The sequence below is a fragment of the Rhinoderma darwinii genome, chromosome 1 (genome assembly GCF_050947455.1).
Source record: "Rhinoderma darwinii isolate aRhiDar2 chromosome 1, aRhiDar2.hap1, whole genome shotgun sequence".
Taxonomy (NCBI): domain Eukaryota; kingdom Metazoa; phylum Chordata; class Amphibia; order Anura; family Rhinodermatidae; genus Rhinoderma; species Rhinoderma darwinii.
In genome coordinates, this window is record NC_134687.1 from 202428052 (window position 1) to 202451882 (window position 23831).

The 23831-nt window shown below is 45.8% G+C and overlaps 1 protein-coding gene across 1 annotated transcript in view; it reads right to left on the reverse strand.

Annotated features, from left to right (window-relative positions):
* Positions 1-4920: 4920 nt before the first annotated feature.
* The window catches only part of LOC142759006 (17-beta-hydroxysteroid dehydrogenase 13-like), an 82175-nt gene continuing 63264 nt past the window's right edge, over positions 4921-23831 (reverse strand). The window contains exon 7 of the mRNA XM_075860795.1: positions 4921-5690. Coding sequence (XP_075716910.1) covers positions 5600-5690 — 91 coding nt within the window. The 3' untranslated portion in view covers positions 4921-5599. The remainder of the gene's footprint in view (positions 5691-23831) is intronic.

Sequence of the window (23831 nt, forward strand, 5' to 3'; positions counted from 1 at the left end):
TTATTACTGTGAGTGGGAGCTGATGGTCTTCGAGTGGTTTCTGCCTCTAACCTCCCATTGAAATTAATAGGAGGCAGAAAAAACCTGCGGCGCTTGTTTGGTGCTTTTTTGCCTGCGGTTCTTGCATTTTCTTCAACGGTTTAAATAAAGACGTGGGCAAAAAAAACAACGCTGTCAATTCAAAATCTGCCTCAAAATTCCTAAAGGAATTTTGAGGCAGATTTTTATTTTCTGTCCTTACAAAAAACGCTGTGTGAACATACCCTAAGAGTGTAGTGCTTGGTTTTTTGTCATTTTGTAAACAATTTTTGTTAGGGGTGCCCTGAGAATTTTATTTTTTTCCTCGAGCCTGAAAAGGTTGGGAAACTCTGGTCTGCATTGCCCCAGGTACCCTTTTCTGGACTATAGACTCTGTACCATACCTGTTTGGCCAGCTGCCATCCCGCTAAGCGGTACGGCCCAGTGGGTCCACACCCCGCCTTGTGACAGTTACCGAGAGCCTGGCCGTTTGCAGTCTGTTGCTAAAGTACATCTGGAAGACTTGATACTGTCATGTGGTAAATCAGAGCAAAAGGAAGATTTGCCTTAATAAGGAGATCCCACGTAACTCATCTACCGGCATGTCATATATATTTAGGTACGGATCTGTGAGCTCAAGCTGGTTTTACTTCTTCAAATGAAGGGGCGTATTAGACGATTTTGACATATCTATACTGTCACGAAGCGGGTTAGTGGACCCACTAGGCTGTACCGCCGTAGCGGGAAGGCAGCTGGACAAACCACAGGAAACCCCAGAAATACAATGTCCCGCACAAGGGTACCTGAATAGTCCAGATGGTGGCCGCAGCTCTGGCACAGATGAGATGGGTGCAGCGGATGGCGCCAAACGTGGCCGGTGACACAGAATCCGCAAGTTGCGCCAGACGTGGCGGATTCCTTAGGACGTGGCGGATTCCTCAGGACGTGGCAGATGACACAGGACGTGGCAGATTCCTTTCGACGTGGCAGATGACACAGGACGTGGCAGATGACACAGGACGTGGCAGATTCCTCTGGACGTCTCAAATGACACAGGACGTGGCAGATTCCTCTGGACGTCTCAAATGACACAGGACGTGGCAGATTCCTCTGGACGTCTCAGATGACAGAGGACGTGGCAGATTCCTCTGGACGTGGCAGATGACACAGGACGTGGCCCGACTTGATACTAAGGCAAAGCACGGGAAACAAGAACGGGGAACAAGGCACGGGTAACAACAGGAACGGGAAACACTAAGGGACCATTTGCACGACAGACTGGGAAAACTAACAACGCTCAGGCAAGGATTAGAAGGCCAGGGGCCTTCTTATAGACCAGGAAATCGTGGCAGTTGATGATGATGACGATTTCCTTATTGCGCGCACTGGCCCTTTAAGACCGGGCGCGAGTGCACCCTTCGGGACACAGCCGAACGGAGCGGAAGTGAGCGCTGGCGTCTCCTAGGAGGGAGACGGGGACCAGCGCTCACAGATCCATGGCTGCGGGCGTCGGGAGGTGAGTGAACCCGACGGCCCGTGGCCATGGACGCTACAGTATCCCCCCTCTTACGCCCCCTCTTCTTGGGGCCAGAGTGAGAGAGGAACTTTTTAATAAGAGCAGGGGCGCTGAGGTTCTCTTCTGGCTCCCAGGACCTCTCCTCAGGACCAAACCCTCTCCAGTCCACCAAATAGAAAGTCCTTCCTCCTACCCTCTTGCAGTCCAGGATCTCCTTTACCTCGAATATATCAGAGGGACCGCAGGAAGCAACTGTGGAACTAGAAGTCTTGCTGTAGCGGTTCAGGACCACTGGTTTCAGGAGGGATACATGGAAGGAGTTAGGGATTCTGAGGGTAGGAGGCAGCCGCAGCTTATAGGAGACAGGGTTGATTTGTTGCAGGATCTCGAAAGGACCAAGGAACCTGGGAGCGAACTTGTATGAAGGCACCCTTAAGCGAATGATCCGAGAAGACAGCCAGACTTTAGTCCCAGGAAGATACTGAGGCGGCACTCTTCTCCTAGTATCCGCCTTACGCTTCATGCGATCTACCGCCAGCAAAATAGAGGACCGGGTCTGTTGCCAGATTTGCAGGAAGTCCCCATATGCAGAGTCAGCAGCGGGTACCTGAGATGAAGTTGATACAGGAAGAGGGACTCTGGGATGTTGACTGTACACGATGTGAAACGGAGTGGAAGTGGTGGACTGGCTTGTGTGGTTGTTGTAAGAAAACTCGGCCCATGGAAGAAGCTGTACCCAGTTATCGTGCTGTGAAGAGATGAAGTGGCGGTGATAATTTTCCATGATCTCGTTGATCCTCCCAACTTGCCCATTGGACTGGGGGTGATAGGCAGAGGAAAAGTCCAAACTCACATCCAGGAGTTTACAGAGGGCTCTCCAGAACTTAGAGGTAAACTGAACACCCCGATCTGACACGATGTGAAGAGGTAAGCTATGCAAGCGGAACATGTGCTGAATGAAGAGACTCGCCAGATGAGGAGCAGAGGGTAGGCCAGTCAGCGGGATAAAATGAGCCATCTTATAGAACCGGTCCACCACCACCCAGATGGTGTTGCATCATGCTGAGGGAGGAAGGTCTGTGACGAAGTCCATTGCGATGTGCTGCCAGGGGGCACTGGGTAGAGGCAGAGGTTGAAGCAGGCCGGCAGGCTTGCTGTGAGTCACTTTGTTAGAGGCACACACCGTGCAAGCAGAGACAAAGTCCAGAACATCCTTAGGTAGCGTGGGCCACCAGAAGTGACGAGCAATCAGGTCTTGGGTTTTACGGACACCGGCGTGCCCAGCCAGGTTAGAACTGTGTCCCCAGCGGAGAATTCTATTTCTGTCTGCCAACCGAACAAAAGTCCTCCCAGGAGGGATGTCTCTAACCTGCAGAGGATTAGCAGTGACAATGCAGGACGGGTCTATGATGGTCTGAAGGGACTCCACCGAGTCTTCCGTCTCAAACGATCTGGACAGGGCATCGGCCCTCACATTCTTGTCCGCGGGACGGTAGTGGAGCAGATACTGAAAACGGGTGAAGAACAGCGACCACCTGGCTTGATGAGGATTCAGTCTTTGAGCGGACTGAAGGTAAGTGAGATTCTTGTGGTCGGTGAAGATCAGGATGGGGTGAGCAGCGCCCTCCAGAAGATGTCTCCACTCCTCCAGAGCCGCTATTACTTCTACAAGCGCTCGTCCATGCAGTCTACCCAGCACGGCTCAGTGTCTGGAGAAGGTCGCATAGACCAAAATGTTACACTCTGCCACTGGCATTAAAAACAGTTTTAGTGCTATATTTATGTAGTGAGGTTTGTTCTGGTGCTGTATTTATGTACTGAGCTTTGTTCTGGTGCTGTATTTATGCACTGAGCTTGGTTCTGGATCTGTAATTATATAGGATATATTTATAATAACAAAATTGCAGGGCAGATAGAATTGTTCTCAATTCATTGTATATTTAATGGGAAACTGTCAGGTAGTTTTAACCCCTTGAACCACCACCATGCGGTAATACATGACCTGACAATATTTCCAAACATTCCCTTGTATGTTTTTTTTCAGATGCAGCAAAATCTTTAAAATCCACTTTTAAAACGGCGCACACTGTATGCTAATTACTCATTAGAGGGTCATGGGGCGGTGCCGCTATCCTGAAGAGTCACATAGTCCTGCCTCCAAACTCACCTTTCCATACCTGATTGACATCCCCCTGGCTGATACAACTTTCTCGGATGCGCCATTGCCTTGTGGCACTTTACACAAGGACGGGGGGCTGTGTGGCACTATACACAAAGGGGGGCTGTGTGGCACTATACACAAGGGGTAGCTGTGTGGCATTATACACAAAGGGGCTGTGTGGCACTATACACAAGGGGGAGCTGTGTGGCACTATTTACAAGTGGGAGGGCTGTGGCTTTATCTACAGGGGGCTGAGTGTGGTGCAATCTACAGGGGGCTGTGTGTGGCTCTATACTAAGGGGGGCTGTGTGTGGCACTATCTACTAAGGGGGGGCTGTGTGGCACTATATACAAGGGAGGGGGTCTGTGTGGCACTATATACAGTGGGAGCTGTATAGCGCTATATACAGTGTGGGCTTTATGGCAATATCTACAGGGGGGCTGTATGGCCCTATCTACAAATGGTGTGTCCAAAGAGAGATATGGGCAGCACAGTAGAACAAGAACCTCCAGGGCATCTGGGTGCAGGCCTCCAGGGATCCGACTTGTAAATCCCCAATGGTATACAAATATAGAGAAAGAGGCAGCACCCCACAGGTCAAAAAAATAGAAAAAGTTTATTCACCCATCAGTGAAAAAGGTACATTGCTTCAGCTGCTCGATGCTTGACAAAGGCTACATCGAGCAGCTGAACGTTGTAAATTTTTCACTGATGGGTGAATAAACTTTTTCTATTTTTTGACCTGTGGAGTGCTGCCTCTTTCTCTATATTTGCATAGAAATGGGGTGTGACACTGTCTATAGGCAGGGCTATACAGCACTGTCTACAGGGGGGCTGTATGACACATTCTACAGGGGGGCACTATTTATAAGGGGGGCTGCGTGTGGCACCCTGGGGGGGGGGGGCCCGGTCAAGAGTTTGCTATGTGGCCCAGTCTTTCCTAGTTACGCCCCTGGATTCATAGATAGATAGAAAAAAATAACGTGAATTCCTGAGCCAAACAGGGAATTACTATTCGCTGTCTGTGTGTCTGTAGAAGGAACAATTCCTGGGATTACTGCAACATAGGCACAAATTCAAGATGTGTGTAGGAGCGTACTAACAAATGAGAAGGGTGCAAGTGGCCGGGCTGCAGCTCCACTGTTTCTATAACATGGCAGATAGTGATAAAACATTCTTGTTAGTAAATGAGGAATAAATAGAAGTCTGCAGAGTACTGCGTTTTTAATTTTTATTGGCGTATTGCTTTAACAGTAGGTACACTTCAAGATATATTTTCTATTTTCTTAGCCATCACTGTAGCCCCTCAATAGATAATTTATTAATTGCAGTAGTAACTATTGTGATATTGCATTGTTAGTCCTTTGTATTACCAATAACCTTTGAACGTATGGTATGCCCACTTATTTTTACAGCAATAGCATGATTTATTTCAATTCTAGCCCATGGTAAATTATTAATTGAATAAGCCGATACCTAATTATGTTCCATTGAATTAAACAGTGAAGTATTTGAAACATTAAGGGTCAATGCACACGATGCGTATTACGTGCAGTTTTGCCACACGTTTTTATGTGCGGCAAAACCGCAACATAATACAGTACCAGCATGTCCATGCTGCGGTATTTTTCGGGACGTAATTTGACCCGCAGTACATATTTTCAAAACCGCAGCATGTCAATTTATCTTACGATTCCACTTGCAAATTCTCTCTCTGTAGTTCTACAAAAATACGCAGCAAAACCCAAAGCATGAAAACGCTGCGATTTACTGTGCACTGAAAAGCGCATTAAAAAAAACCACACTTTCAGGTGCATTATATTCATGCAAATTTCTTGCGGTTTTGCTGCGTATTTTCCACAGAAAAATACGCAACGTGTGCATGTAGCCTAATACTCTAAGTCTACTTGTCCTTGTCAACGTTGCGCACTTTGGCATCAAACTTTACTCCTTGGAATGCAATGAAAGCCTTCGATGCACGTTCTGGCAAGATCCTGTTAAAAAAACACAAAACCACACAAATTAATGGAAAAAAGATCTCTTATTAGAAAACTCCTCAAATAGGTGACAGGGATTAATTTTATTTTGGATTGTTTTAGTGGCAGCTCCAGAGCAACATGAAACATATCAACATTTACAGGTCATTGCTCTATGGTTATGGCATTGTTCACATCTGCGTCGGAGACAGTGTTAGAGGTCTTCATCGCAGATTCTATCAATTTTGCCGGACAGGATAGTGCTGCATGCTGCACTTTTTTGTCTGGCAAAACAAAGGACATCATGACGGAAACCCCGACGGAACCATTAAAATCAAAGGGTTTCCATCGGGTGCCGCTGGTTTCTTCCTTAATATCTGGATTTTGTATACATGAGGGATGGGGAGTTGGTTATAATTTTGCAAGAATTAGTTACGTATGAAGGTTAAGAACATGGAGGAGTAGCAGGAAGAGAGAGCAACATGTTTTGTTTCCAGAATTGGACTAAGGCCTGATTTACACGAGCGTGTGCATTTTGCGCGCGCAAAAAACGCTGCGTTTTGCGCGCGCAAAAGGCACTTGGCAGCTCCGTGTGTCATCCGTGTATGATGCGCGGCTGCGTGATTTTCGCGCAGCCGCCATCATAGAGATGAGGCTAGTCGACGCCCGTCACTGTCCAAGGTGCTGAAAGAGCTAACTGATCGGCAGTAACTCTTTCAGCACCCTCGACAGTGAATGCCGAACACAATATACACCAACCTGTGAATAAAAAAAGACTTTCATACTTACCAAGAACTTCCTGCTTCCCCCAGTCCGGGCTCCCGGCCGTTGCCTCTCTTGTCATCCGGCCCCACCTCCCAGGATGACGCCGCAGTCCATGAGACCGCTGCAGCCTGTGATTGGCTGCAGCCTGTGCTTGGCCTGTGATTGGCTGCAGCTGTCACTTGGACTGAACTGTCATCCCGGGAGGTCGGACCGGAGTTATCGGTAAGTCAGAACGTCTTTTTTTTTTTACAGGTTCATGGATTTTCGGAGCGGAAGTCACTGTCCATGGTGCTGAACCAGTTTAACGCTTTCAGCACCGTGGACAGTGACTGTCTCCTGACGTCGCGTACCCGAACTTTTTTTTACCGGTTTCGGTCAAAACGAGTTTGGCCGAACCCGGTGAAGTTCGGTGCGCTCATCTCGAATTTGACACTCCGTTTGGATGTTTGTAAACAGAAAAGCACGTGGTGCTTTTCTGTTTACATTCAGGAGTTTGACAGCTCTTGCGCGAATCACGCAGTTCGCACGGAAGTGCTTCCGTGCGGCATGTGTGGTTTTCACGCACCCATTGACTTCAATGGGTGCGTGAGTGCGCGAAAAACGCACGATTATAGAACATGTCGTGAGTTTTTTTCTGCGCACACGCGCTGAGCGCAATTCACGCATCGTCTAAACTGCCCCATTGACTAATATAGGTGCGTACGACATGCGTGCAAAGCACGCGCGTCGCACGCGCGTATATTACGTTCGTGTAAATGAGGCCTAAATGTGAAAGATAGTTTGCTGCAGTGGGTATAAAAAGTCTACACACCCCTGTTAAAATGCCAGGTTTTTGTCATGTAAAAAAATTATTACAAGATGAATAATTTCTGAACTTTTTCCACCTTTAGGCCTCATTTACACGAGTGTGTGCGTTTTGCGCACGCAAAAATACGCGGCGTTTTACGTGCGCAAAAGGCACTTAAGGCACTTAACAGCTCCGTGTGTAATCAGATTTTCTCGCAGCCGCCATCATTATGACACTCCGTTTGGATGTTTGTAAACAGAAAAGCACGTGGTGCTTTTCTGTTTACATTCAGAGTTTGACAGCTGTTGCGCGAATCACGCAGTTCGCACGGAAGTGCTTCCGTGTGGCATGCGTGGTTTTCACGCACCTATTGACTTCAATGGGTGCGTGATGCGCGAACAGCGCACAAAGATAGGACATGTCGTGAGTTTTTTTCAGCGGACTCACGCTGAGCAAAACTCACGGACTGTCTGCATGCCCCCATAGACTAACATAGGTCCGTACGACACGCGTGAAAAGCACCCGTGAAAAGCACGCGCGTCGCACGGACGTATATCACGCTCGTGTAAACGAGGCCTTAATGTGACCCATAATCTGTACATTTACATTGAAAAACAAACTAAAATCTTTTCAGGGGAAAAATAAAAACAACAAAACTACAATAATGTTGTTGCATAACTGTGAACACCCTCTTATAATTGGGGATGTGGTTGTGTTCAGAATTAGCCAATCAAAATTAAACTCATGTTAAATAGTAGTCAGTACACAGCTGCCATTATTTAATCCTCTAAGCAGGAGCTGTAATTTACAGCTCCTGATCTTATAGCAGCCTGCTAAATACAGCTGGAGTCGGAAAACATTCCGAGCCCAGCTGTTTAACTCTTTGATCACCGCAATCCGTGACCATGGCATGATAAAAGGAAATTCACTTTTTTGATCGAGTCATCGGAAAAACGGTGATGTGATCAAAGAGCAGGGAATCCCTCTGCAGTCAACCCTGTGGATCTAGAAAGGACCCCAGGGCTGTCTGTACAGTTTGCCTGCTGTTAGGGCACACTAAACCGGATTTACACGAGCGTGTGCGTTTTGTGCGCGCAAAAAACACGGCTTAACAAGGTACTTAACAGCTCCGTGAAAATCACGCGCGTTGCACGGACGTATTACACGTTCGTGTAAATAAGCCCTAAGTGTCAAAGTATGTATGAGTATGCTAATACATTATAAGTAAAAGATAAAGTTGTAAATAAAGTTATCCCTTAGGGTATGTTCGCACGGCAGCGTCCGTAACGGCTGAATTTACGGGGATGTTTTCAGGAGAAAACATCCCCGTAATTTCAGCCATAACGGCATGTGCAGGCGCTTGAGCGCCGCGTCCATTACGGACGTAATTGGCGCTGCTATTCATTGGAGTCAATGAATAACGGGTCCAATTACGCCCCAAGAAGTGACAGGTCACTTCTTTGATGCGTTCGTCTATTTACGCGCCGTCATTTGACAGCGGTGCGTAAATATACGCCTCGTGTGAACAGACAAACGTCAGCCCATTTTTCGGACGTAATTCGGGGCAAAAACGCCCGAATTACGTCCGTAATTAGTGTGTGTGAACATACCCTTAATGGGATTAAAAAAATGTAACAAAAAAAAATAAAAATAAAAAAAAGTCATTATTTTGAATAAAATATATTTTATTGCCCCTACAGTACATAAAAACAACAAACCTACACATATTAGGTATCTACATGACCGTAATAGCCTGAAGAATTAATTTAACAGGTTATTTAGCGTGAAATGTGAACGGTATAAAAAATAAAAAAAAAACGATGCAGAGAATCGCTTTTTCCTATATCCAAGCCGTAAAAATATTTTTTTTCTACCCCCAAACTGTGGGAAAAAAATCCTATTTCTCCCGCACAAAACAAGGCCTCATACAGCCACATCAATAAAAAAAATAGTTATGGCTGCTGAAAGGCAGAGAGGCAAAAACAGAAAAATTTAGCTGTCATTAAGGCCTTTTCAGGCCCGGTCATTAAGGGGTTAAATTGGTTCTGAGTAACCCCATATAAAGTTCAGCTGTTCTATTAGGATTTTCCTGACATGTTCTTTGTTGCATGTGATAGCAAAAGTCATGGTCCGTAAAGAGCTTACAACACATCAAAGGGATCTGATTGTTGAAAGGCATCAGTCAGGAGAAGGGTATCAAAGAATTTCCAAGGCATTATGTATACCATGGAACACCGTGAAGACGGTCATCAAGAAGTGGATTACATTTGGCACAACAGTGACATTACCAAGAACTGGACGTCCCTCAAATCTTGATGAAAAGACAAGATGAAAACTGGTCCGGGAGGCTACCAAAAGGCCTACAGCAACATTAAGCCTGGATTCACACGAGCACATTACGTCCGTAATGGACGGAACGTATTTCGGCCGCAAATCCCGGACCGAACACACTGCAGGGAGCTGGGCTCCTAGCATCATAGTTATGTACGATGCTAGGAGTCCCTGCCTCGCTGCAGGACAACTGTCCCATACTGTAATCATGTTTTCAGTACGTGACAGTAGTTCCACGGAGAGGCAGGGACTCCTAGCATCGTACATAACTATGATGCTAGGAGCCCAGCTCCCTGCAGTATGTTCGTTCCGGGACTTGTGGCCGAAATACGTTCCATCCATTACGGACCGAACAAGCTCGTGTGAACCCAGCCTACAGGAGCTGCAGGACTTTCTGGCAGTTACTGGTTGTGTAATACAATCTCCCGTATTCTTCATATGTCTGGACTGTGGGGTAGGGTGGCAAGACGGAAGCCTTTTCTAACAAAGAAAAACATCCAAGCACGCCTATGTTTTGCAAAGACCTACATCAAGTCTGCCAAAAGCATGTGGGACAACGTGTTATCGTCTGATGAGACGAAGGTTGAACTTTTTGGCCATAATTCCAAAAAGGTATATTTGGCGCAAAGCCAACACTGCACATCACCAAAAGAACACCATACCCACAGTGAAGGCCACATTATGCTTATGGGCTGTTTTTGTGCAGCTGGGACTGGGTCTTTAGTCAAGGTGGAGGAAACAGTGAACAGTTCCAAATATCAATCAATATTGACACAATCTGCAGGCCTCTGCTAAAAAGCTGAAGATTAATTTCACCTTTCAGCACGACAACAACCAACAACCCAAAGCATACCTCCAAATCAACAAAAAAATGGCTTCACCAGAAGTAGATCAACGTTTTGGAATGGCCCAGCCAGAGCTCAGACCTGAATCCCATTGAAAATCTGTGGGGTGACCTGAAGTGGGCTGTACACATGAGATGTCTTCGCAATCTGACAGATTTGGAGCGCTTTTTCAAGGGAGAGTGGGCAACAATTGCCAAGTCAAGATGTGCCATGCTGATAGACTTCTACCCAAAAAGACTGAATGCTGTCATAAAGTCAAAGGGTAATTCAACAAAGTATTAGTTTAACCCTTTCAGGACAGAGCTCATTTTGGCCTTCAGGACCAGCCCAATTTTTTCAAATCTGACATGTGTCAATTTATTTGGTAATAACTCTGGAATGCTTTTTGCCTATCCAAGCGATTCTGAGATTGTTTTCTCGTGACATATTGTACTTTATGTTAGTGGAAAAATTTGGTCAATAAATTCATTGCTTATTTGTGAAAAACACCAAAATTTAGAGAAAATTTGCAAAAATTATGATTTTTCTCATTTTAAATGTATCTGCTTGTAAAACAGATAGTAATACCACACAAAATAGTTACTATTTCACATATTCCATATGTGTACTTTATATTTGCATCGTTTTTTGAACATTCTTTTATTTTTCTAGGACGTTACAAGGCTGAGAACTTTAGCAGCAATTTCTCACATTTTCAAGAATATTTCAAAAGGCTAAGAGGCTAGAAGGGAAGGAACAATATTTGGCTTTTGGAGCTCAAATTTAGCTGGAATGGTTTTCGTATGTCATGTCGCATTTGCAAAGCCCCTGAGGTACCAAAACAGTGGAAATCTCCGAAAAGTCCCTTTAGGGGACTGGAACGAGCGATCATATAATGTATTGCAGTATAATATCATTTTTACAGGCTCCTGTAACAGCGCATTTCCTGTCCGTTAGTCCCGGGTATCAGCTGTAATACACAGCTGACACCTGCAGAATATGGAGCAGCGCATGAGCCCGCTCCATATATAACCCCCCGCACCACAACATGCTATTAAGTCGTGGTGCACGAAGGCGTTAATGCGTAGCGGATGGTGCAAAGTGAAAATTAAAATTTTCCAATGATATGCCATATTAATGCGCAATATGTTGTGCCCAGTTTGTGCCACTGAAGACAAATACCTCATACAATGTTGAGCGGGTTCTCCCGGATATAAAATATCATAAATGTGGACGTAAGCTGGTATTTAGGCACGCTGTGGGGCTCAGAAGGGAGGGAGCGCCATTTGGCTTTTGGAGCGCAGATTATGTGTGGTAACTGTTCTGTTTGGGGTTTTGCTGGTATTTCAGTAGAGTACATCAGGACATAATAAGAGGTTATAATAATGGGGTAAATAAATTATAATCTTCAGATATGTGGCCGATGTCTCACTGATAAATGGCGCCCCATCTTATCCGCTTTTGGACACCTCACAATTTCTGTCGCTATATTCTGAGAGGCAGAACTTTTTTTTACACGGAGCTGTGTAAGGGCTTATTTGTTGCGGAACAATCTGTAGTTTTCATTGGTACCATTTGAGGGTACATTTTTTTTAACACTCTTTATTACATTTTTTGGGCAAGCAAAGTGACAAAAAAACCATAAATTCTGACAATGTTTTTTTTTGTTTTGTTTTTACAGTGTTCACCATGCGCTATTAATGACATTTTACTTTATTCTGCGGGTCGATACGATTACGGTGATACCATATGTATATCGTTTTTTTATGTATTGTGCCATTTGCGTAATAACATCACTTTTCGATAAAATTATTTATTTTTTGTGTCACCATATTCTGAGAGCCGTATTTTTCAGTCAAAAAAGCTGTGTAAGAGCTTGTTTTTTGCGGGACGGGTTGTAGTTTTTATTGGTACTATTTTGGGGTACATGCGACTTTTTGATCACTTTTTATTCTATATTTTGGGAGGGTTGATGACCAAAAACTAGTGATTCTGACATGGTTTTTTAATAATTTTTTTGTGGTGTTCACCGTGCGGGAAAAAGAATATTATAGTTTGGGTCGTTATGAACGCGGTGATACCAAATATGTGTACTTTTTTTTAACATTTTAATTTTTTTCCTATAATAAAACACTCATTATAGGAAAAAAAGCATTTTTTGTTTTTGTAACTTATAACTTGTTTTTACACTTTTAGGCCTCATTTACACGAACGTAATATACGCGCGTGCGACGCGCGTGCTTTGCACGCATGTCGTACGCACCTATATTAGTCAATGGGGCAGTTTAGACGATGCGTGAATTGCGCTCAGCGCGTGTGCGCAGAAAAAAACTCACGACATGTTCTATAATCGTGCGTTTTTCGCGCACTCACGCACCCATTGAAGTCAATGGGTGCGTGAAAACCACGCATGCCGCACGGAAGCACTTCCGTGCGAACTGCGTGATTCGCGCAAGAGCTGTCAAACTCCTGAATGTAAACAGAAAAGCACCACGCTTTTCTGTTTACAAACATCCAAACGGAGTGTCAAATTCGAGATGAGCGCACCGAACTTCACCGGGTTCGGCCAAACTCGTTTTGACCGAAACCGGTAAAAAATGTTCGGGTACGCGACGTCAGGAGACAGTCACTGTCCACGGTGCTGAAAGCGTTAAACTGGTTCAGCACCATGGACAGTGACTTCCGCTCCGAAAATCCATGAACCTGTAAAAAAAAAAAGACGTTCTGACTTACCGATAACTCCGGTCCGACCTCCCGGGATGACAGTTAAGTCCAAGTGACAGCTGCAGCCAATCACAGGCCAAGCACAGGCTGCAGCCAATCACAGGCTGCAGCGGTCTCATGGACTGCGGCGTCATCCTGGGAGGTGGGGCCGGATGACAAGAGAGGGACGCGTCACCAAGGCAACGGCCGGGAGCCCGGACTGGGGGAAGCAGGAAGTTCTTGGTAAGTATGAAAGTCTTTTTTTATTCACAGGTTGGTGTATATTGTGTTCGGCATTCACTGTCGAGGGTGCTGAAAGAGTTACTGCCGATCAGTTAACTCTTTCAGCACCTTGGACAGTGACGGACGTCGACTAGCCTCATCTCTATGATGGCGGCTGCGCGAAAATCACGCAGCCGCGCATCATACACGGATGACACACGGAGCTGCCAAGTGCCTTTTGCGCGCGCAAAACGCAGCGTTTTTTGCGCGCGCAAAACGCACACGCTCGTGTAAATGAGGCCTTATGAGGACTGGCCTCCGGCTGGTACTCATTGGCTGCCGTGCATGGCAGACACGTGGGCTGTTGTATGGCCTCCGGTTTTGCCATGGAACCGACTGCAGCACCCGCAATCGGTCCCCAGGAAAGTTTGCTGTAGCAACAAACTTTCCAGTTTGTTATATTAACAAACTTTCCAGTTCGTTGCCACAACAAACGTTCCCTACGATCACATGACCGGGACCTGAACCAATTAGGTCCCGATCATGTCTCCCGGACCAGAGGAAGGGGATAACAGCGAGATCCGGGTGTCAGCACTACTCTGAGACACCCGGATCGCGGTTTTAACACCAACCGTGAATTCACGTTGGCGCTGCACAGAGCCCAGCAAGTGCCAACGTGAATTTACTGTGTGCGGTCGGGAAGCGGTTAAGGGTGTGAATACTTATGTAACCACATTATTTTTGTTCTTTATTTTTATTTGTCCACCCTAAAATATTTCAGTACAATTGTACAGATTATAGGTGTCATTAGAGGTGGAAAAAGTTCTGAAATGATTCATCTTGGAATAATTTTGGAACATGACAAAAACCTGGCATTTTAACAGGGGTGTGTAGACTTTTTAAATCCACTGTACAGTATATGCCAAAGTACTGTCTTATATTTTTTACGGTCTTATTATTTGCATGGAAACAGAACAAGTATAAAATAAGCCATAGGGACTGGGTTTAGCTCAGACCTCTACATAGCAGATACGGTCTGATCTGTATAGTCTCCGGCCGCATTAGTGTCGATCTACCGTTGGGGACTACGTTCTCATTTGGAGGCGCCAGCGAGATACCCTGTGTAAAACACTTCACCTGGACTGAACGAGGAGAGGCATCGCATCTCCAGTAAGGAGGTAAACATAAAACCCGGCTAAGTGAACTTTTGTCTCGCTGATTTCCCTTTTTGCCAGGGGAGTAGCCTTGGTTGTCAGTCCAAGGGAAGAAACAGGGATCTCAGGTAGATCATTTAAGTTTTTTGTGGCTTTTAGTTTTTCATAGATATTAATGTATGTTTCTGTTTTCATGCAATGAAATTACAAATTGCTTGCTATTATTAAACAGGGCGTATGAATGTGAGCGTGGGATTTATCCAACCTGGTTGGTTAGAGACTCTGTTCTCGTGCTGCTCAAGTGAAGACCTGAACCCTGAAAGGAATGACGGAGGAAATTTCAGTAGCAACTCAAACTGGGGATCTATCGAAGTGGCATTCAATTGTCCAAGGGCTCCTGCAGTTCACGGTGTACAACACGAAAGGAGGCATTGGGTCAGGAGTCAGTCTGTTGTTTTTCCTGTATATTATACGGTACTAACAATCATTCATACCTACCTCTATCTAGGTACTGTTGATTAGGAAAAGACAAGAGCTTATATTGTGTAGTGGGTTGTTTTAATCACCACAGTGAGTAAGGCATATTAAATAGGTCTATAATTGATAGTCTTTCTGTGGAGGATTTAACAAAAGATGGGTAAATGTACGATGAATGTATAGCTATAGCATTTGGATTATTCTTGGCAATATTTGTGTGCTTCTATCTCATTTATCAGGAGTACAAGAAAGCAAGAGCGCAGCAGAGAATAGAGTTACAACTCATTGCCCAGGAAAAAACTGTGGATGAGCAAAACATACACAGATTATGATTTAAAAGTTTATACATAGTAGGAACTGAAGTCAGGGATCGCCACCCTTGACAGTTGCTATGGGATCTATTTTCACTAAATCAGAATCAAGGCCAGGTTGTAACCCTATGATAACCATGAAGGATTTATTGAAACTAGAACATAGAGACTGGGCAATCAAATATGCAACTACAATTCTCAAAAAGGCAGGCATGCCAAAGACTGGTTGCCTGGAGGCTGAGAGGTGGAGACAGTTTAGTCGGGAAAATGATAAATGGATAGAAAAGCATGAATATGGGCCACAAGTGGCAGCCTGGATCAAAACCTTAGAGAGACATGATCCCCTTAATAATTGTGCCGACCAGGAGGAAGATACTGAAATAAAAAGAACAAGGAGGAGAGGAAGACAGAGGCAGCAGCTGCAGGCTTCATTTCAAGATCAGCCTTTAACTGTACCCTCATGCTTAAAAGGGTTCTGCAGGAATTTGTTTTTTCTAAAATGTGTCCCCCAGCCTTGGTTTGCCTTCCCTAATACCCCCTATTAAACTTCTAACCAGTTTCTGTTTGATCTCCATCGCCACTGCTGCTCTGTTTGTTTACATCCCTTGCTGTCTGTTTCCTGTCTTGTAACCCACCATACCCATGATCCCCTGCTGCATCTGAGGGGACAGTTGCACCCCCCTTCCTCCAAAGCATCTCAGCTATTTGCATACTGCCATGGCCCTCTATGTTCACAGGATCATTCCCTGCTCTAATTCTAGGCAGCTCCTTAAAGAATCTGCCAGACACAGCTTCTGTGTCGACGCCCGTAGTTAATCAGTTTGCATCTGCTCCTAGGTCTGTTAGAGTGACTCGATATGCTACCACTCAAGCTGGTAGGCTGAGGAGTCGGAGAACCTATCACAGCCTGGCCAGACTGTTCTAGCTCCCGCCCTCGGTCTATGTATACCTTCATTTGCTTCTCGTCTTTGCCTGTGATTCTCTCTTGTTTCCTGGCTCTGCTGTTCCAGCTATTACTATTGACCTCAGCTTATTTTGACCCTGGCTTTACTGACTACTCTCCTGCTCTGCGTTTGGTACCTTGTACACTCCTGGTTTGACTCGGCTCGTTCACTACTCTTGTTGCTCACGGTGTTGCCGTGGGCAACTGCCCCATTTCACTTAGCTTCTGTGTACCCTTGTCTGTTTGTCTCTCGTGCACATATTGAGCGTAGGGACCGTCACCCAGTTGTACGCCGTCGCCTAGGACGGGTCGTGCAAGTAGGCAGGGACTGAGTGGCGGGTAGATTAGGGCTCACCTGTCTGTCTCCTTACCCCACGTCATTACAGCTCCCTCCCTGCACACGGTCTTACACACTAAGGCCTTATTCACACGAACGTGTTTCACATCCGTGATACGCGCGTGAAAATCATATGTTAGTCAATGGGGCCGTTCAGACAGTCTGTGATTTTCACGCAGCGTATGTCCACTGCGTAAAACTCACGACATGTCCTATACTTGAGCGTGTTTTGCGCATCACGCACCCATTGAAGTCAATGGGTGCGTGAAAATCACGAGCGACACACGGAAGCACTTCCGTGTGTCGCGCGTGATTCGCGCAACAGTAGATCAAGAAATGAAGGGAAAAATAAAACCACCTCCTTCATTTCTTTTTCTAAACATCAAAACCACGTGTTATAAGGATGGCATATATCCGTGAAAATCACGCAGCCAAGCAGCAAACACTGATGACACACGCAACTGCAAAACGCTGTTTTTTTGCTCACGCAAAACGCACATGTTCGTGTGAATAAGGCCTAATAATCATTATCCTTTGTGCCTCCATCTATCCCTGATCTAAGTACAGGCACTTATCTCCCTCCCCTGCCCTTTTCACAGTCTGATAAATGTAAGTCTGCCCACTTCACCTATGTCAGACATCTTGGTACACACAATCCAGTCAGCACATTTTCCTCACCTGCTGCTGGATGTGATCCAAGAGATCCTGTATTAGGCCCTGTTCACACTGAGTTTTTTGCTGGCAGAAAATTCTGCCTTAAAATTCTGTCTTGAACTTTGAGACCGATTTTGACCAGCCTGCACGTCACTTGCCGCATTTTTTGTCTGCGGCCATTGAGCGGCGAAGGCAAAAACGCTGCAAAAAAACGCTTTCTCTGCCTCCCATTGATGTCAATGGGACGTCAGAGATGTAAACGCCCGAAGATGGGGCATGTCGCTTCTTTTTCCCGCGAACCGGTTTTACCGCCCACTGGAAAAAAAACGCCTCCGCCTCCCATTTAAATCAATAGGAGGCATTTTCGGACCTTTTTTGGCGCATTTTTCGATGGGGTTTCCGCGTCAAAACGTGTAAAAAAAAAAAACGTCAGAACACACACACACACACACACACGGATAAAGCAATGTAAGCACGTCCTGTTATTGATTTTATATATGTATGTATGTATGTGCGTGTGTGTGTATATATATATATATATATATATATATATACACACACACATATATACACACATACATACATATATACACACATGCATACATACATACATACACACGCGCGCGCGCACACACACACACACACACACACACACACACACACACATTGGTATAGGAGGGGGGGGGGGTATTGGAGGAGAGACAAGGTGGCCAGGCAGCGCAGATAATCCTAGAGTGAAGGAGAAGGATGTGTGGACGACGAGATAGGAGGTGGGGGGAGTGTTCTATGATTGATGACGCTCCATGTCTTTGCTAAGGGAGCACTTCCGACTGTGTAGATACACGGCGCGTCATCCACTAACTTTAGGCTGTATTCACACGACAGGGTCCGAGTGTTGGCCGATAAAAAGGGCGGTTTTTCTCACTTTTTCTCGGCCGTTTTGCATCTGTTTCAATTCCATTTGTACATTTTCTGCCACACACTGCCCTCTGTAGATACTGCCACACACTGCCCTCTGTAGATAATGCCACACGCTACCTTCTATAGATACTGCCACAGCCCCCTGTAGGTAATACCACACAGTCCCCCTGTAGGTAATGCCACACACACCCCCTTGTAGGTAGTGCCACACAGACCCCCTGTAGGTAGTGCCACACAGACCCTCTTGTAGGTAGTGCCACACAGCTCCCCTGTAAGCAATGCCACACAGCCCCCCTCTAGGTAATGCCACCCTCCATGTAGGTAGCGCCACACAGCCCCCCTGTAGGTAGCGCCGCACAGCCCCTCTGTAGGTAGTGCCGCACAGCCCCCCTGTAGGTAGTGCCGCACAGCGCCTCTGTAAGCAATGCCACACCAGCCCCCTGTAAGCAATGCCACACAGCTCCCATGTAAGCAATGCCACATGGCCCCCATGTAGGTAATGCCACATGGCCCCCATGTAGGTAATGCCACACGGCCCCCCTGTAGGTAATGCCACATGACCCCCCTGTAGGTAATGCAACACGACCCCCTTGTAGTTAGTGCCACACAGCTCCCCTGTAAGCAATGCCACACAGCCCCCCTCTAGTTAATGCCACCCCCCCATATGTAGCACCACACAGCCCCCTGTAAGCAATGCCACACGGCCCCCATGTAAGCAATGCCACACGGCCCCCATGTAGGTAATGCCACGCGGCCCCCATGTAGGTAATGCCACGTGGCCCCCCTGTATGTTATGCCACGTGGCGCCCCCTGTAGGTAATGCCTACTTTTCCTGGAGAGTAATCCCCGGCCACGGATTAGAGATTCCACTCCTCCTCCTCCTCCTTCTCACATGCACTTCATTGCGGGAGCTCCAAGAGTGAAGAAGGAGGAGGAGGCGTGGACGACGAGACAGGAGGAGGGGGGGCGTGTACTCTGATTGATGACGCTCTGTGTCTTTGCTCAGCCAGCACTTCCTGCTGTGTAAAGACACGACGCGTCATCAACTACATCTACAGGCGGTGGGACCAGAGGAGACGGAGCTCTGAAGAGCTCATGAAACATTCACCCGGCCCACTGCCTGGAAATACAGTTGATGACGCGCCGTGCCTTTCTCAGCCGGAAGTGCTGGCTGAGCAAAGACACGGTACCTCACAGGAAATAAAAAATTTACCCTGGGTGCGGTCACGTGACGGCAGATCAGAACAGGAGAACGCTGGCACAGGTAAGTACACACTATATTAGAAATGTTATTAAATATGACTAATTAAGTTAAAATTTAAACAAAATGTATTCCCGAACAACCCCTTTAAAGGGAATGTGTTGCCAGAAAAACATGTTTTTTTTTTTTTAATTAAACATTTAGTGTGTGGGTGATTAAACATTGTTCACATTTTTTTTATTTTTTTCACGAGTCAGGAAATATTATAAATTAATTCTAATTTATAATATTTCCCTTTTCTGGTCACTAGATGGAGCTATTCCCAAAATTGCAGCATTGCAAAATTGGGTAAAAAGCCCTCGCTCTAGTGAGCTCTCAGCATCCCCCCCCTCCTTTATCCTGGCTAGTGCCGGGATAAACGAGGGGTTTGAACGGTGTAACCTCCTACACTGTGTGTCGCCATTTTTTGAGCGAACACACAGTGTAGTAGGTTTACATACAGTAGTAAACACACACAAACACGAACATACATTGAAATCTCTTACCTGCTCCTGCCGCCGCGGCTCCCTCCGGCCCGTCCGCTCCGTCTGCTGCCGCTGGTCCAAGTGCACAAGTCCGGAAGCCGCGACCGGAAGTAGTAATATTACTGTCCGGCCGCGACTTCCGGTCCACAGGAAAATGGCGCCGGACGCCGCCAATTTCAAATTGGACTGTGTGGGAGCGGCGCATGCGCAGTTCCCACACAGACGCCGTACACAGAAGTGAATGGGACGGGACCCGTTCGCAGTCCCTATGGGACTGTGGCTGCCATATTCCATGTCTGTATGTGTCGTTAATCGACACATACAGAAATGGAACAAAAAATGGCAGCCCCCATAGGGAAGAAAAAGTAAAACACAAACACACAAATAAATATAAACGTTTTTAATAAAGCACTAACATCTTTAACATATTAAAAAATAATTTGTGATGACACTGTTCCTTTAAGCCCGCACACTCTGTTCTCCCAGATTCTGTCTCTCCCTTAACTACCCCAGTGGCTAGCCCAAATATCAAATATGATAGACTTACTCCAATAATGCAACAGCTTGCACAACTGACCAATCCCCTTAATGCTAATTCTCCTCCAGACTACACTAGTCTAGCTCCTAGAACATACCCCTCCTTGCCAAGAACTACTACCCTAGATAGTTGCAGTTCCCAAACCCCTGAGTTTGGATGGGAATGTGCTACTGGTGGGCTTTGTAACCAACCCACTGAAACCCTTTGTCCACAATGTCACCAACTAAAAACAGGTGGAGAATCTCAGTGCTCTTTACTTAAAGGAACAGTGTTACCACAATTTTTTTTTTAATATGTTAAAGATGTTAGTGCTTTATTAAAAACGTTTGTATTAATTTGTGTGTTTGTGTGTTACTTTTTCTTATTTTTACACTTCTTCTTCCCTATGGGGGCTGCCATTTTTTTTTCCATTTCTGTATGTGTCGATTAACGACACATACAGACATGGAATACGGCAGCTCCAGTCCCATAGGGACTGCGAACGGGGCCAGTTCCATCCACTAACATGTACGCCGCTGTGTGGGAACGGAGCATGCGCCGCTCCCACACAGTTCAATTTGAAATGCGCGCCGTCCGGCGCCATTTTCCTGTGGACCGGAAGTCGCGGCCGGACAGTAAGATTACTACTTCCGGTCGCGGTTTCCGGACTTGTGCACATGGAGCAGCGGCAGCAGACGGAGCGGATGGACCAGAGGGAGCGGCGGCGACTGGAGCAGGTAAGGGATTTCTATGTATGTTTGTGTTCAGTGTGTGTTTACTACTGTATGTAAACCTTCTACACTGTGTGTTAGCTCAAAAAATGGCGACACACAGTGTAGGAGGTTAGACCTTTCAATCCCCTCGTTTATCCCGGCACTAGCCAGGATAAAGGAGGGGGGGATGCTGAGAGCTCACTAGAGCGAGGGCTTTTTACCCAATTTTGCAGCATAAAGCAATGTGGTTGCTTTACCACATGCAATGCTGCAATTTTGGGAATGGCTCCATCTAGTGACCAGCAATGGGAAATATTATAAATTAGAATCCAATTGAATCCAATTTATAACATTTCCTGACTCGTGAAAAAAAAAAAAAAATTAGAACAGTGTTTAATCACCTATACACTAATTGTTTAACTAAAAAAAAAAAAATCATGTTTTGCTGGCAACACATTCCCTTTAACAGTTTAGGGATGGGCTCTATTTCGACACCAACAATGGGTGCAAATTCTAATGAACCCATAATGAAAATGCGCCTATACAAGGATCCTCGAGATGCATAGTGCATTGCAAATTCCAATTTGCAAGCAAACTGTGAAAATAGGGAAAGGGCATTGAGATCAAACACATGGGTTTTTGCGTGGGGAGATACTCATAGAATTGATATTACACAATATTGCTCAAAATGCAATACGAGTAGGCAACCACCTACCACTCCTTACCAAGAGGCATTCCCAGTTATAACAGGTCCTGGGGATGGACAACTGGCTAGAATAGAAACCACAACCTGGTATAAACCATGGAGTAGTAGTGATCAGTTAATAATGGCAAGGGAGTTACCAGACCAATACTAGAACCCGATGGGTTTCTTTAGGGGAGTGGAGAGAATATGTCAAAACTATGAAGCTACCTGGAGTGATTTGGCTTCATTGTGTGCTATATCTGCAGGCCCACCTTTAGTCATTAAGGTAAAAAAGGTAGAAATAGAGGGAGCGGAGGAAGTGGCAGAAGTGGAAGAGCAGAAAACAAACAAACTGGTCAAGCATTTGTTCAGAGACTCTAGGTATTAGCAAAGAATCTTGCAAATGAGTTGTCCACAGGATTACCTGAGGCTTTTCAGGGAGTTGAAGAACCAGTGGATAAATATTATGCCAATTTAACAAGCATATTTGAGGATTTCAGGATTTTGATATACGTACTGCTTCTAGCAAAGATCCTTGCATATTAAGAACTTGTTTCATTAATGGGTTAAGAGAGGATCTCAGAACAGAATTAATGATGATCCGTCCAGAATGCATGTTTACCCCTGTAGAGCAGTTACTTGTAGTGGTAAGGAGTATTGAGGAACAAAATAATAAAAGGAAACAGAAGAAAATACAGAAACAATCTATTGTGCTCATTATGACGTCAATATCAACCCTTCTCAATGTAAATACTTGTCACTGTCTGTGGGTATGTGGACCCACTAGGCCACACCACCATAGCGGGGAGGCAGCTGGCCATGCAACAGAGCACCCAATCAATACAAAGTCCCGCTCTAGGGTACCTGAATAGTCCAGACAGTGGCCGAGACTTTAGCACGGATGGAGGTGGGTGCATCAGGTTGCGCTAGACGTGGCGGATGATAGCAGGTGCAGCAGGTTGTGCCAGACGTGGCAGATAACACTGGATGTGGCAGATGACACTGGATGTGGCAGATGACAGCAGATGCAGAAGGACACGACTCCAACATGAACAGGCTCAGGAACAAGGACACAGAACAGGATACAGATAACAGGGCACGGGAAACAACGGAACAGGATAACACTAAGGGACCATTTGCAAGACTGACATGGGAATACTAAAAATGCTCAGGCAAAGAGCAAAGGGGCAGGGCCCTTCTTATAGTCCAGGGGATCATGGGCTAATTGATGAGGATTCCCATGTGCGCGTGCTGGCCCTTTAAGGTCGGGCACGAGCGTGCGTGCACACCCTATGGGACACAGCGGACCAGAAGTGAGCGCTGGCATTTCTGGGAAGGAGATACGAGACAGTGCTCACACATCCATGGCTGTGGCCGCTGGCGGGTAAGTAAACACGACGGTCTGCGCCCATGGACGCTACAATACTGCACCTGAAATAAGAGGCACTGAGATCAAACAGAGAACTGGAAGAATTAATGTAGAAGAATACAGAAAGAAGGGACTGTGTTTTGGGTGTGGAGGCAAGGGTCACATGAAAAGAGATTGTACCTCTAGACAGAAGATTAGAACACAAGCTCAAGTGCAGGTGGTTGACGCAGCACAGACTCACAATGACTCAGACTAGGAAAAAGGAAGCCACCAAGGTGCCCCCGTCATTATGGTCCCGCTACAACCAGGACTTAAACCTGCAGTTAAATCTACACTACCTCATGGGAAAGATATTAACTTTCTAGTAGACACGGGGGCGAGCCGGACCATTATAAAAACAAAGGATGTCCCTTTGCAATTTTTGATGGATACTAAAATAACAGGGACTGGGTTAGGGGGAAACAACGTATCACGAAACAGACCAAGCCCCTAAGGATACGTCTTGCAGACACTACGGAAGTATGTGCACAACTTTTAGTGTCAGATTGACTGGGCAACTATCAGTTAGGAGCTGACATATTAGCAGCAATAAATGCGACTTAATGGTTTGGAAAGAAAGGAGTGTCCCTAACAAGATCACTTCCAGAAACTTTCATGACTACCATGACAATGATGATGTGTCTTAATTATTGATAGTGTAATACAGAAGCAGTCGATGAGG